This window comes from Danio aesculapii, chromosome 19, assembly GCF_903798145.1.
Source record: "Danio aesculapii chromosome 19, fDanAes4.1, whole genome shotgun sequence".
Taxonomy (NCBI): Eukaryota; Metazoa; Chordata; class Actinopteri; order Cypriniformes; family Danionidae; genus Danio; species Danio aesculapii.
The window spans coordinates 11,949,169-11,961,660 of record NC_079453.1 but is presented as its reverse complement, the minus strand read 5'-3'; the positions used below and the strand labels follow the sequence as shown (position 1 = coordinate 11,961,660).

The 12,492-nt window shown below is 40.7% G+C and overlaps 1 protein-coding gene across 1 annotated transcript in view; it reads left to right on the top strand.

Moving 5' to 3' along the window:
- The window catches only part of grin2da (glutamate receptor, ionotropic, N-methyl D-aspartate 2D, a), a 42,770-nt gene extending 31,401 nt beyond the window's left edge, over positions 1 to 11,369 (top strand). Inside the window, exons 8-10 of the mRNA XM_056480104.1 lie at positions 1,345 to 1,532; positions 4,857 to 5,089; positions 6,471 to 11,369. Coding sequence (XP_056336079.1) covers positions 1,345 to 1,532; positions 4,857 to 5,089; positions 6,471 to 9,476 — 3,427 coding nt within the window. The 3' untranslated portion in view covers positions 9,477 to 11,369. The remainder of the gene's footprint in view (positions 1 to 1,344; positions 1,533 to 4,856; positions 5,090 to 6,470) is intronic.
- Positions 11,370 to 12,492: the final 1,123 nt, after the last annotated feature.

Below are 12,492 nucleotides of genomic sequence, written 5' to 3'. Positions count from 1 at the left end.
AATTGACCTGATTTGTTGACACATTGGTTGCAGATCTATTCCTTGGCAGTTTGTGGGTCCTTCACTGGGCATTTTACCACTCGCAAAAAACTTTCCAAAGACATCTGTTTCTTACTCATTTTGCTAGCTTGTGGGTTAAATTTTGGCGCTCAAGTGACCGAGATGTAACCAAGAGAATACAGTCAATTTTCAAAATATAAGATTTTTCAAAATAAAAGATCGTTCAGACTCAGATCATAAACAAAATGGAAATAATTAATGATTTCTTGTGTGGCCCAGTACCAAATGATTAGGGGGTTGGGGACCACAGATTTAAAACATTCTCCAGAGACTTGATTGTAATGCAAATCTTAGTAAAAAAATTATTAAAAAATAGATCTGAAATAAAATTTTTAACAGAATTCAAAAGAAATTCCTGTTTATGAATCAAACATATAGGGTTGCAAAGTTTTTTAAACATTTTTTAAAGCATTATAGTAATTAATTAAATAATTGAATTTGATTATTTAATATCACATTTAAAAAAAAAAGTAATTACATTACAAAAGGCAAAAATATTACATTGGCTCTTTTTGAGTGAAACCTTTATATATATTTATATACGCAACACCAGAAAAACTCATAGAAAGGTCACAGAAATCTATTGGTCTTTAAAGGCTATTGGAGGGAGAGAAAAAAAGAATAGTTGCATCATTTAGTCACCCTTCACTTGGTCAGAACCTACTTGAGTTTTTCCTCTGTAGAAAATATTTTGAAGAATGCAGTAACTGTCCCCCATGGACCATTGTAATTTTTCACCTATTATGGAAAACTACAGACTTGTGATGCACCTTTGCCTTTGCTTTTGTACTACATTAAATTACTGTTTTCTAGCTACATCTGCACTTCATTCTTGAACTGTATAAATTGTCTGAAGTGATGCATACAAACTATATAAGATACTGTATGATAACCAGGGATACTGTCAGCCAGCACAGTCATCTCTCCATACTAACAAGTGTTGTGTTGTCTGCTGACTTTTCATCCTCTCTTTGTTTACTTTGAGGAGTTCTGTAGGTGTATTCGCAAATCTTAATCCTGACCAATCAAAAAGCAGTTTAGGAAATGCGTTCAATGACACATCTGGCCAACGAGGGACGTGGATGTTGTCCATGTTTACATTTTCGTATTTCGATTGGTTCAGACAAGGACAATCAGTGTGGTGGGGCAAGAAACCAAAACCACAGAAAAATGCTACAATGTATCATTTGTTGCACTCGGTTTGAAGCACAGGTGTGAAAGCACCCTAAAGTAATTTCCTCATGTCTTGTTGTTTTGTTTTCCATTTCCTTTTTGTCTCTGCAGCAAACTGGATGCATTCATATATGATGCAGCTGTCCTGAACTACATGGCTCGTAAAGATGAGGGCTGTAAAGTAATGACCATCGGCTCTGGAAAAGTGTTTGCTACTACAGGATATGGAGTTGCCTTACACAAGAACTCCCGCTGGAAGCGTCCACTCGACCTCGCGCTCCTGCAGCTAGTTGGAGATGGTAAGAGAATTTCACCAAAATTTGTTATGCATTTGGCCATCTATTTAGAGTACAAGACTGCAAAGAAAATTTGTTTTTATTGTGCCTTCACACCAAAAGCCACAAGAGCGTCAAAGTAGCTGAAAGTCATTCATTTTCAATGGGAGCAGGTGGCGATAAGCAGCAAGGAGTGGAGCATCTTCGCCAGTGTGGGCATCAAGTAGGAATGCAGCGATATTTATTCATTGGTCGATAACCGATAACTCTTAAGATTTGGAGGCCGATAACCGATATACTATAGCCGATAAATATAAATATTTAAATATGTTATATTATTATGCAGTTAACAAGCAAAACCACACAAAGAAAGGACGGACTTTGAAAGAATAAACAATGTGAGGAAAGCTCCAGTGCACTGGACAAGTCTGAACAAGTTCGACTCACGTATGTGCGAGGAGGGAAGTTCTGTACAATTACGTAATATAACGGCTTAAAGATATCAGCCTAATTTTGATATCGGATCGATAACGATAACATTAAAAATAGCATTTATCGGCCGATATCAATATGGTCGCAGATATATCGTGCATCCCTAGCATTAAGAAGAGTTGAAATCAGGTGAGCTATGACACGGCGGCAAGTAATTGGAATGTTGAAGTTGCTTAAGAGTACTCCAGAGAACACAGTTCTGTGAACTTTGGGTCTGACCACAGTTGTTCCCAAGGGTTTGATGAATGCAGTTGCCAGATTTCCAATTATTCATGATGTTTTCTTACAGGGACATACATTAAAAATAAGTTACTGGCAAGTTCATGTGCATTAATGTACATATATTTTTTTTCTTAAAAAAAGCGGGACTCTCATGCTAACTATGACAGTACAAAACAGTATTGCTGCTTCAGAATATTTCAGACATATGGACACATATTGGATAAGTGGAGCAAAGCCACACCACACACAACAACTTGATCTTCCATAGTAAAATTAATATGATAAAAAGCACATTTTCACGCTAGAAAGCATGTTTTTACGCAGGAACTGATTTGCTGATAAACTGCAACCGCCCCTTTAAAGGTTCAGGACACCCTGGAGTACTTTTTAAAAAATGTTTACCGGATTTGTATGTTGAGCATCGGTTAAACCAACGATAGCACCTGTGAACTTTGATTGTAGGTAAAACTGGATAATTTTGAGCATTTGTCTTCTAATATCATCTTCCGGGCTTTAAATCATTTTTGGAGCGGAATGAAAATTGATGACGTAGCGCACATCTGCTAGTGGAGTGATGACACGTCTGTTTCTCATTATTATTCATAGCGGAGTTTTCTTATCCTATGAGAAGACTCTGCTTCTTAATTATTCATGAGAGAACATGCTTTCTAAAGGCAAGACAGACCTGCCAAGCTTTGAGACCCAATGACCGGGTGAGACTGCGTCCATGCACGGCATGAGTTGTATATGTTTGTTTTCATGATCCACGGGGTTTGTTGTTAGTTTGCAGCAAGCATTTTCTTTGATATAATTGTATGAGAATTGGAGAATGGCAGACTTTTTCTTTTATCAGTTAAGTTTGTTACCATTCAGACAGATGCCCTATCCGTGCTGCTGTATTTGCCTATGTTTAAATCCCCCGGCAGGGTTAATTGTTGGAATAGACAGGGCAAGAGACCTGCTGCTCTGCTATCCACTTTTGCCTGCATTTAGACCCAGGGATTGAGGAGGAGAGAAGTCCTCCTCATTTATGGTGTTAATATAAACACGATTATCTCTATGATGATAACAAATTGTGGTTATGTGTATATGAAATCATGAGTAACAAATATAGCAGGACATTAAATTACTTGCTGTTTATTTCTTTGCATTTTAACTTTGTAAACTGTAAAATCATTGATCTCATAGTTTGTGTCTCATTTTGTGTCTCAGTTGTTCGCTCCCCTCTTTTTCCCCTGCTCTGCTGGCCACGCCCACTCCTCCCTCTGCTCGCAGTGCTCCACTTCCCCATCTCAGAGCATTTTTTTTAAAAATTCTGAGGTAGACTTGAACCGAAAGAGGGGGGTTTCATGACCCTTTAAATACGAGACTAGTGTAGTGAATTTTGACGCTCTCACTGGTGGAGCAGTAGAGGCAGACAGGATTGTCACCAGGAGGCCAAAGCCAACTTTGATGCTCTCGCTGCCTTAGGTGCGAACACATAGTTATCATTGCTATGTGAACTACAAAAATGTGATTTAGTGAAAGCTGAATTTGGTGTGTCCAGACTGTACCTCCACACGAGTACTTGACAACCAAAACAACAAAAACTTGAGACTTCTGGATGCAAAAATCTGTAACATCGCCAATCACTGGCCTAGCATGCATAATACAGTGTTTTTAGTCTTGTTTTTTCAGATCTGTGTTAGCCTAGCGAGTTTCCCCATAATGATTAAACACTAAATTTGAAAGGGAGCTGGAAGAGTCTCAGTGAAATATGAATAATGGAATTGGAAAACGCGTCACAGCAAATGAACACAATTACGAATAGCCGAAGGGTCACTTCAACAAACAGCATGCTAGTTGAACGCCTCGATTTTTAATTTTGATGCCTTCCAATTTGGATTGGAATTCTCATTAGGGCTGGTTTTTGTTTGTCTGAATAAATGTGATGAAATATATTATGATTTCAGTCGCTGTGATTAAATTTCCCATTACCTAAGCCATAGTTCAAGGCAGCGTTGAGACAAACCTGCAGGTCAATGCAGAAATGTTTTCATCCTTTGTTTCAAATGAAAAGAGGATTTAGACTTATCTCTCTCTCTGCGTTCTTCTGAGTGAAGGAGTAATCCTCGATATAAAGCCGACATCTAAATGCATATGTTGTTTATTCTGCCAGAAACATGCCCTTGTCATGCCTTTATTTTTTCACTGTGACATTTTCACTCTGATAAATGCACTAATGGCTATTGTTGGGAGGTAGGCCCATCAGTCTAGAGCTTTCATCTCCAAACTACTCCAGGCCTGTCTTATCACAAGAGCCTCGAAACCAGGCCATTTCAGACTTCCATCAAAGCTGTTATTATCCTCCAGTCTCTCTTTCTCTGGATCTCTCGTTCCTCCTCCTTGCCTTTCATGATTTTCTTCCTCTGTTTTTTCTTTTCCATTTTCACCTTTTTGTGAACACTGTGTAATAATAACCCAAGCTAAACCAAGACAAGTCTGGAGATTTGAATTAAAGGCTCGCTGTTCCCAACAATAGGGTTTGAAACTACTCCTCTTCTGCTTTCTTTTTTGATTCTCCACTGTCTGTCCATCTGTCTCCTGTTTGTATGCTTATCTTATCTCCTATCTTTGTGCACATATTTTGTTCAGATGAGATCGACATGCTTGAACGACTCTGGCTGTCCGGGATCTGCCATAATGATAAGATCGAGGTGATGAGTTCCAAGTTGGACATAGACAACATGGCCGGAGTTTTCTACATGCTTTTGGTTGCCATGGGCTTGAGTCTGCTGGTGTTTGCATGGGAGCATCTTGTCTATTGGAAGCTCCGCCACTGTTTAGGCCGCACTAGAGGACTTGACTTCTTACTGGCTTTTAGTCGGGTGAGTGACCCTAATAAATCTTGTTGTAATATAAATGTTAGGTCTGCCAATTGTTTTGGGTAAAACATTAATGTGATTGTTAATTTTTAAAGGAAGTAAATGTAATTATAGCTCTTCAATTCATGTTAATGGCACTCGGAATATATGTGCATATTTTCCTCTCCCCACCACTGACCCACAGTCCTCCACTGATGATTGCATTAACATTTTTATGAATGACGGCATTCCTCTTGTGGATAATGTTTCACTTTTTGTGCTTCGCTGATAAGTCTGTTTTATTATATAAAAGGCTGCAAATGACTTTACGTTTGTTAAATGTCCCATCTGAGTTTGATTTATAAATAAATGATTTGTAGAATAATGGTTTTTCCCAGTCATTTACGCTACTGATAAAACAGGTTCTCCCTTAGGGATATTAATGTGTATGAGCAACAGAGAGATTTGTGGTGTGCGCTCTGGATTTTTCCGAAGGATTCCCATTCATATTTAGAAACCTCATAGAATGGATTGAATTAAATGCTTGTAATTTCAAAATCCAGGATGTGTGTTTGAAGGCCTATGAGTGGTAATAAACATTTAATTAACTGATAAATATACTCATTTTATGAATATTTCTTATGCAACTCTGCTGATAAAATGCATTAAAAAAATAGTTGTGCCTCAAATTCATTCCAGCTCTGCAAACTGAAATCAGTATCCCAGAAAATGGAAGAATGAACCTAAGAAATAAAACTGTAATCGTTTAAATTTATTTGCAAATAAATAGCAAGATAACCTTTTTTGTAATTCTTGTTACACACAGATAGAACAAAGACTGACATGCAGTAATCTGCAGCAATCAGCCGTTAAATCCTTAGAAGGGGACTGTGCAGCACACTCCTTTAATTCCTGTCATTTTTAAAATGTGATGGCATATCCAGCATTCCCACAGCACAGACAGAGGGATTTTATTAAAGCCCTAACTTCTCTCATTGTAATGAATTACGGAAGAAGGGGATGACAGAAGATGGATCATTTATTCAATCTGTCTTATCACAACCTGTTTGTGCTTAAACTGTGGAAAGAATGAGAAGACTCTTGAATCCCCTTTGTAAGCAAACAGACTTTTTATGAGGGAAATGTAAGGCAGGTTAGATGGGACACTCAAACAGTAGGGTCAGCATTGTTATTACCTCAGAGAAAGGTTAGTTGAGCTTACACTGTGTGTATTCTTGCATCATGAAAGCACTGGGAGCTTTAAGATTTCATTATTATGGTAATGTTTCACGTCTTTACTGAGACATTTTCCTAGCATCTAAATCTGTTTGTATGTCACCAGGGGAAAAATTATGATATTCTGAACTGTTTGCTAAATAAATCTTTCGTTTGTTATCTCTTACAGGGAATGTACAGCTGCTGCAATTTTGAGGATGAAACAGCTCCTGGAGGTTCCCAATGCACACTTCCTCAATACCATCACGTCTCCACAGTTCCTCCTCCTCCACCGCCTCATGTGATCTCAACGGCTGTGGGCAATCCCCCTATTGCTATGGCACAACAACAGCCACAGCAGCAACAAAAGCAACACCACCAGCAGCCACCAGTCTACAGTGCTCTTCTTCCTGGCTCCCCTCCATCAGGTGGACATTCTGCAATGGCTTTAGGGCCATCAAACAGTCCCATTCTCGGGGCACCCATGCCTTGCTCTACATTCCTACCACGTCATGATCGTCGATTAGCTGTGGTGGATCGGTGGACACGTCCAAAGGTGGGCTCTGAGAAGCCGAGTGGTGGGATTACAGATTTAACCCCATTCCAAGGCATGCCCCCTCATTGGGGTGCAGGAATAACTGGAGGGGAGGGAGGTCTGGATGAGTACAAGAGATACTATGGCCCAATCGATCCAGAGGGCTTAGGGGTCTCTGTAGAGCCTCAAAATTTGAGTACTCAAACTCCAAAAACTAAGCATCGTGGTACAAAATCTTCTGGAAACCCACGATTACCCCCTAAAGGTCAAACATCTGGACATACAATTAACCCTGCATTACAACATCCCTCTCCACCTCAGCAGTCTGTCTGGAGGAGAAGTAGTCTATCAAAAAGGAAGGGCTCAGGGGGACCACTGTATGAAAATATCCTTCCACTTGGAAGGAGAGGTGGCGGCAGGTATGGAATAAGGGATGGTGGTGGGAGAAGAGGTCGTCGTCCTCCTCCCCTTCCACTGCCTATACCTGTGCCCCTCTCATCACCAACACAAACTCCACCCACACCTTCTCCATCCATATGTTACACCTCCACTTCTTCTAGCAGCTCTAGCTCCTCCAGTTCATCCTCCTCTTCAGAATCAATCTCTAGATCTAATTCTCCCTCCTCTTCATCATCATACACATCATCCCAGAGCTTCAGATACCGGGCAGATGTACGAGACATATATGAGGACTATGACACCGATGAGCTTACAGAAGAGTCAAGCTTGCTTTTGGGGAGGAGAAAAAGTCGTTCACGTATGTCCTCTCGTTCACTGCCCAGCAGTCCTCCACCACCACCTATACCACCCCGAAAGCCTTGTGCACAGCGGCCGCAAGTGAGAGACAGAGCAGGCAGCCAGCTTGCACAGCTTCAAGAGTGGTGGGCATCTTGGGGTGAGAAAGAAAAAGGTAGAAGGGCAGCTGGAGATAGAGAAGTTAAGGAGGAGAAACGGCATCACAAAGAAAGGGAAAGAGAGAGAAAGAGGAGGAAGAAGGGTAGAAAGAAAAAGAAGCGAGAAGACCGTGAAAGAGAAAGGGAACGTAAAAGACGTAAAGTGAAAAAGAAAAAGAAAAAAGAAGAGAAGGCCAGGAAAAGAGAGAGGGAAAAGCGATCTGAGCAAGAAGAGGTAGATATGGACAGAAAAGATGTGTTCGAAAAAGGAATAGGACAGGAATACTCTTCTTATCCTGCACCAAGGCGAAGCTCTTTCAGAAAAAAGAGTGAAAGCTCTACAAGGAGTTACGAATGGGATAGAGATGCTGTTAAGAGAGACAGGGATGATCAAGGAGGAGATGATGAAGAAGGCAGTAGGGGAAAGGAAAGGCATCAAAGAAGCCCAAAATCGCATCGCCATTCCAGACCAAGGTCCAATAACAAGCATTTTTCCACTTCAAACAAACCTCCTTCGACCGTTAAATTTTGGGGTAGTGGGAACCCAACTTCTGAGTCGCCATCGTCCTTTGTGCCCCTGCTTCCCATTGCCTCTAAAAGACGAAAATCTGTGGGACCTGAGAGAGATGAGCGAGGTAGAGGTGGAGAGAGTCGGCCTCTTTTAGGAAAAAATGGTAGAGGTAAGCCTTGCTCAAGAGAAGGCCTGTCATTTCACGAATGGGATTCTGAGGAAGAAGAGGAAGAGTCTGAAATGGAAAGAAATAGGGCAGAAGAACAGGGGAGAAGACGGGAAAGTAGAGGAATGGACTCAGAGTCTGAAAGGGACAGAGAAAAAACTGTTGAGATATACACAGATGATGAAGGTTCTTCAGGAGAGTTTGGTAAGTTTGAGAGATACTGGGAGGGTCACGAAGGAAGGGCAGTTGGTGGCATTGGAGGGGGAGGATGGTTTTTTGGCACCTACCCTGCCAGAGAAAGAGGAGGTAGCATAAACAGTAGAGATGATTCTTTTTTGGGATGGGGTGGAGGAGAAAGTAGTTTGGGGTTTGGTACAGGAACAGGATGGGGATCAGGAGGCTTAGGATCAAACCAATGGCCCCAAACTCCATTGACTCCTCCACCTCCACGGAGATACTGGTCTGTAGATAAATTACCAGTCAAGACTGAAAAGAAATCTAAGAGCAGGTCTCAAGAGAAGAGTCGAGGCCACACATCCTGTTCCTGCCAGTCCCCCCATCACTCTGCCAGCGCTCACTCTAAATGGAATCGGGTCACTTCTAGGAGTCAGGAGGAGCTCCTCCCCCACTGCCACAGTTTCAGCAGCAGCGTAAGGCCTAAACGGCAATCATCTAAACAGGACCGGGCTCAAAGCCAGGCAAAATCTGGAAGCCAGTCCAACCTCAGTGCACAACGACCCCAACGCGCAGACCGGTCCAGACAACCGCCCTCCCCTCCTCAAAGCCTACCGCCATCTTTACCCTCTCCAATGGTTCCTGCACTCCCAGCACCACCCTCTTCCTCTCATCATATACACGCACCTCCACCTACCTCCTCCTCCTCAGTTTCCTCCCCTTCCGTTGTCTCATCTACACCTGGTGCACCACAGCCCTCCTCATTGTCCTCCTCTAGTGCTAAGCTCCAATACCAGAAACTGCGATCAGTTCCCCAACCCCAAAGGTATCAATCCCCACATCTTCCCCTTAAAACCAAGAACATGTGCTCACGTCGAGGCTCTGCTCACTTCTCTAGTGTTGAGAGTGAGGTCTGAGGAACATAATTAAATGAAGAACATCAGCAAGCAGCCCCTAAGGGCAATCGAGTCACCTGCTCACACCACAAACTGTTAACTGTTCAAAGCAGTCGAGTTGGGTTGTTTTTGTTGGCACCCTTCTCTTGCACAAAGCTCTAATGCTCCTAAGAGACAAACCTGGATTGGGATGTGACTGAAATTGTAGCCCTTTCTCTTTACTTGTGTAAGAATGGAATACTGCCATGCTGACTAATCTTGTCAATGTTAGAGAGGCTGTTCATAAGGGATTGGCTTTGCTTCTCTTACGTCTTGGGGGATTTAAGGTGGAGCTCCGATAATGGGGGTAAATGTGATTTTCTGTGGAATGATTTTCTGCTTGATGGCTCAGGAATGATTTTCAGAGGGGAGATTCTGAGGTTAAAATACAAAGCCCTAATGCCCCACAACCACCTTTTTTCTCCCTCACTTGCTCTCAGAGCTCTGAATCATGTAGTTGTTGTGTATATTTGTTCAAATATCTCAAGGGAAGCATTCACAAAGGAAAGTAGCAATCCATTTTTTTTTTCTCAGTGCATTTTTCTTGACCTCCACCTTCTGCAAACTGACATATAGCATTCTGTGTGTTGTTGTCAGTGTTTGTATTCCTAGCAACAGGGTAAGTTAGCCATGACTGATCTCATATTGGCTTACTGAAGCTGAATGCCAAACTCACGTGGAGCTGATGTACAGTCTTTTTCTGTTGAAATCATTTCACTGGTATTCATGTCTCATTCTAGTCCCTTGAGCAATACATAATTAACTACAAACAGCATTCAATACATATATTTTATATTTAAAAGTTATTTTATTATATATAATATATATGTTTTGTGATTTGGTTCCAAACGGTTGTGTTATTAAAAGAATATAAGCACTGTGCTGTATTACCGTAGGGCACATGCAATGTTACAACTACCTATAATCAGTGGAAGCCCTTTCCTTCTCGACTGAATGTACATGTTGCCATGAGAACACAGTGTGCTGCAACCAAGACACTTTTAAAATCGTAGCTTTCTTGGGGGAGACCTTCTCATCGGAGCCGGTTAGATTAGCTTTGGACGCTGATGTTGTGAGTGCCAGGATGACAGGGCTAGCCATATTGCAGCACTGTACTTGCTAACCGAGTGTCATCATTCAGATAGCGATAACTGAAGGAGAGCACTGTTTACAGTTTAACACTGTGTTTTTACACCTTTTTTTACAAGCTGCTCTGCTCTGCCATTTATTATCTTCGGACAAGATATTCATACTTGCTTAGCAAGTTTTGCTTAAGCTGTAAAAGTAGCAGCAAAGATAAACTGGTCAAAAATAGAGTTGCAATTTTATGCTTTTATTAGACATATCTGTTCAATAAAAAAATAAATAAATATAGCCAGAACGAGCATTCTGTTAACTGTGAGGAAAAGACTGATTAGCAAACCAGTCAGGTAGATCTTTCATTTAATTTTACTTTTACCATTTGTTAAAAGCTAGCATCTTGAAGTGATCGCTATAATTGACTGTGAATATTGCTAAGGGCAATGCGTGTTGGCAGCAGGTCTGAGTCAACTATGTTGTATTTTATTTTGTTTAAATAGGGTTTAAACTTTCAGTTCGCGAAGATTTCATTGTCTTTTTGAGTTTCTTTTGTTTTAGAGTAATAGTCAGTTGCCCATTTTTGTAAGTATGCTGCTTTGACAAAGCCAATATAAACTTCACTGACTGGCCACTTTATTAAGCATTAGGTTAACGCAAATTTCTAATCAGCCAATCACATGGCAGCAAACTCAATGCATTTAGGCATGTATTCATGGTCAAGACGATCTGCTGCAGTTCAAACCGAGCATCAGAATGGGAAAGAAAGGTGATTTAAGGGACTTTAAATGTGGCTTAGTTGTTAGATAGGCTGGTGTGAGTATTTCAGAAACTGCTGATCTACTGGGATTTTCACACACAACCATCTCTAGGGTTTACAGAGAATGGTCATAAAAAAAGAAAATATCCAGTGAGCGGCAGTTCTGTGGGCCCAAATGCCTTTTTGATGACAGAGGTCAGAGGAGAATGGGTAGACTGGTTCCAGCTGATAGAAAGGCAACAGTAACTCAAATAACCACTCGTTACAACCGAGGTATGCAGAAGAGCATCTCTGAATGCACAACACACTGAACCCTGAGACTGATGGGTCATAAAGCATGGATCATCTCTTAAACATGACAATGAGTTCATTGTACTCAAATGGACTCCACAGTCACCAGAACTCAATCCAATAGAGCACATTTGGGATGTGGTGGAACGGGAGATTCGCATCATGGATGTACAGCCGACAAATCTGCAGCAACTGTGATGCTATCTTGTCAATATGATCAAATATTTGTTCAAATACTTGTTAAATCTCTGCCACGAAAAATTAAGGCAGTTCTGAAAGTAATGGGGGGTCCAACCTGGTGCTCGTAAGGTGTACCTAATAAAGTGGCCGGTTTGTGTATATATTACACAACTTTTTTTTGTCTTCACAGAATCCTTCAAAACATCTTTATTAACTGTCTGATAGATGTTTAAATTACATTAAACTCAATACCAACCTTTGGTTGTTTTTTATTATTTATTATTATGTATTATTTTTCATTAATCATAAATTAATGTAATTTTTTATGTATAACTATTTTTATTTTCAGACATAGCTTTGTCAAGCCAGCGGCAAAGTTTGACTAACTTGGGTTTGAAAAGTGTTGTTATTTAAATATGTATGAATTAATTTTTTAAAGAGCATATTTGACTCAGAACCGCGATACAGTCCAACAGGCTAAATGTTTTGTGTGTATGTGTGTGCGCGCGCTTGTATCTGCATCTGAGCCATATTAAGCTTATTTGTTGTATGCTGAGCTTTTTACTAGTATTAACGAATTGGGCTTTATTTTGTTGTCATGGGCTAAACAGTAATGACAAATGGAGTACTAGAAATTTGGATGGTTTTTGTTTTTTAAACAGTTTGGAGTAATCGGGAAGGCAGATCTAA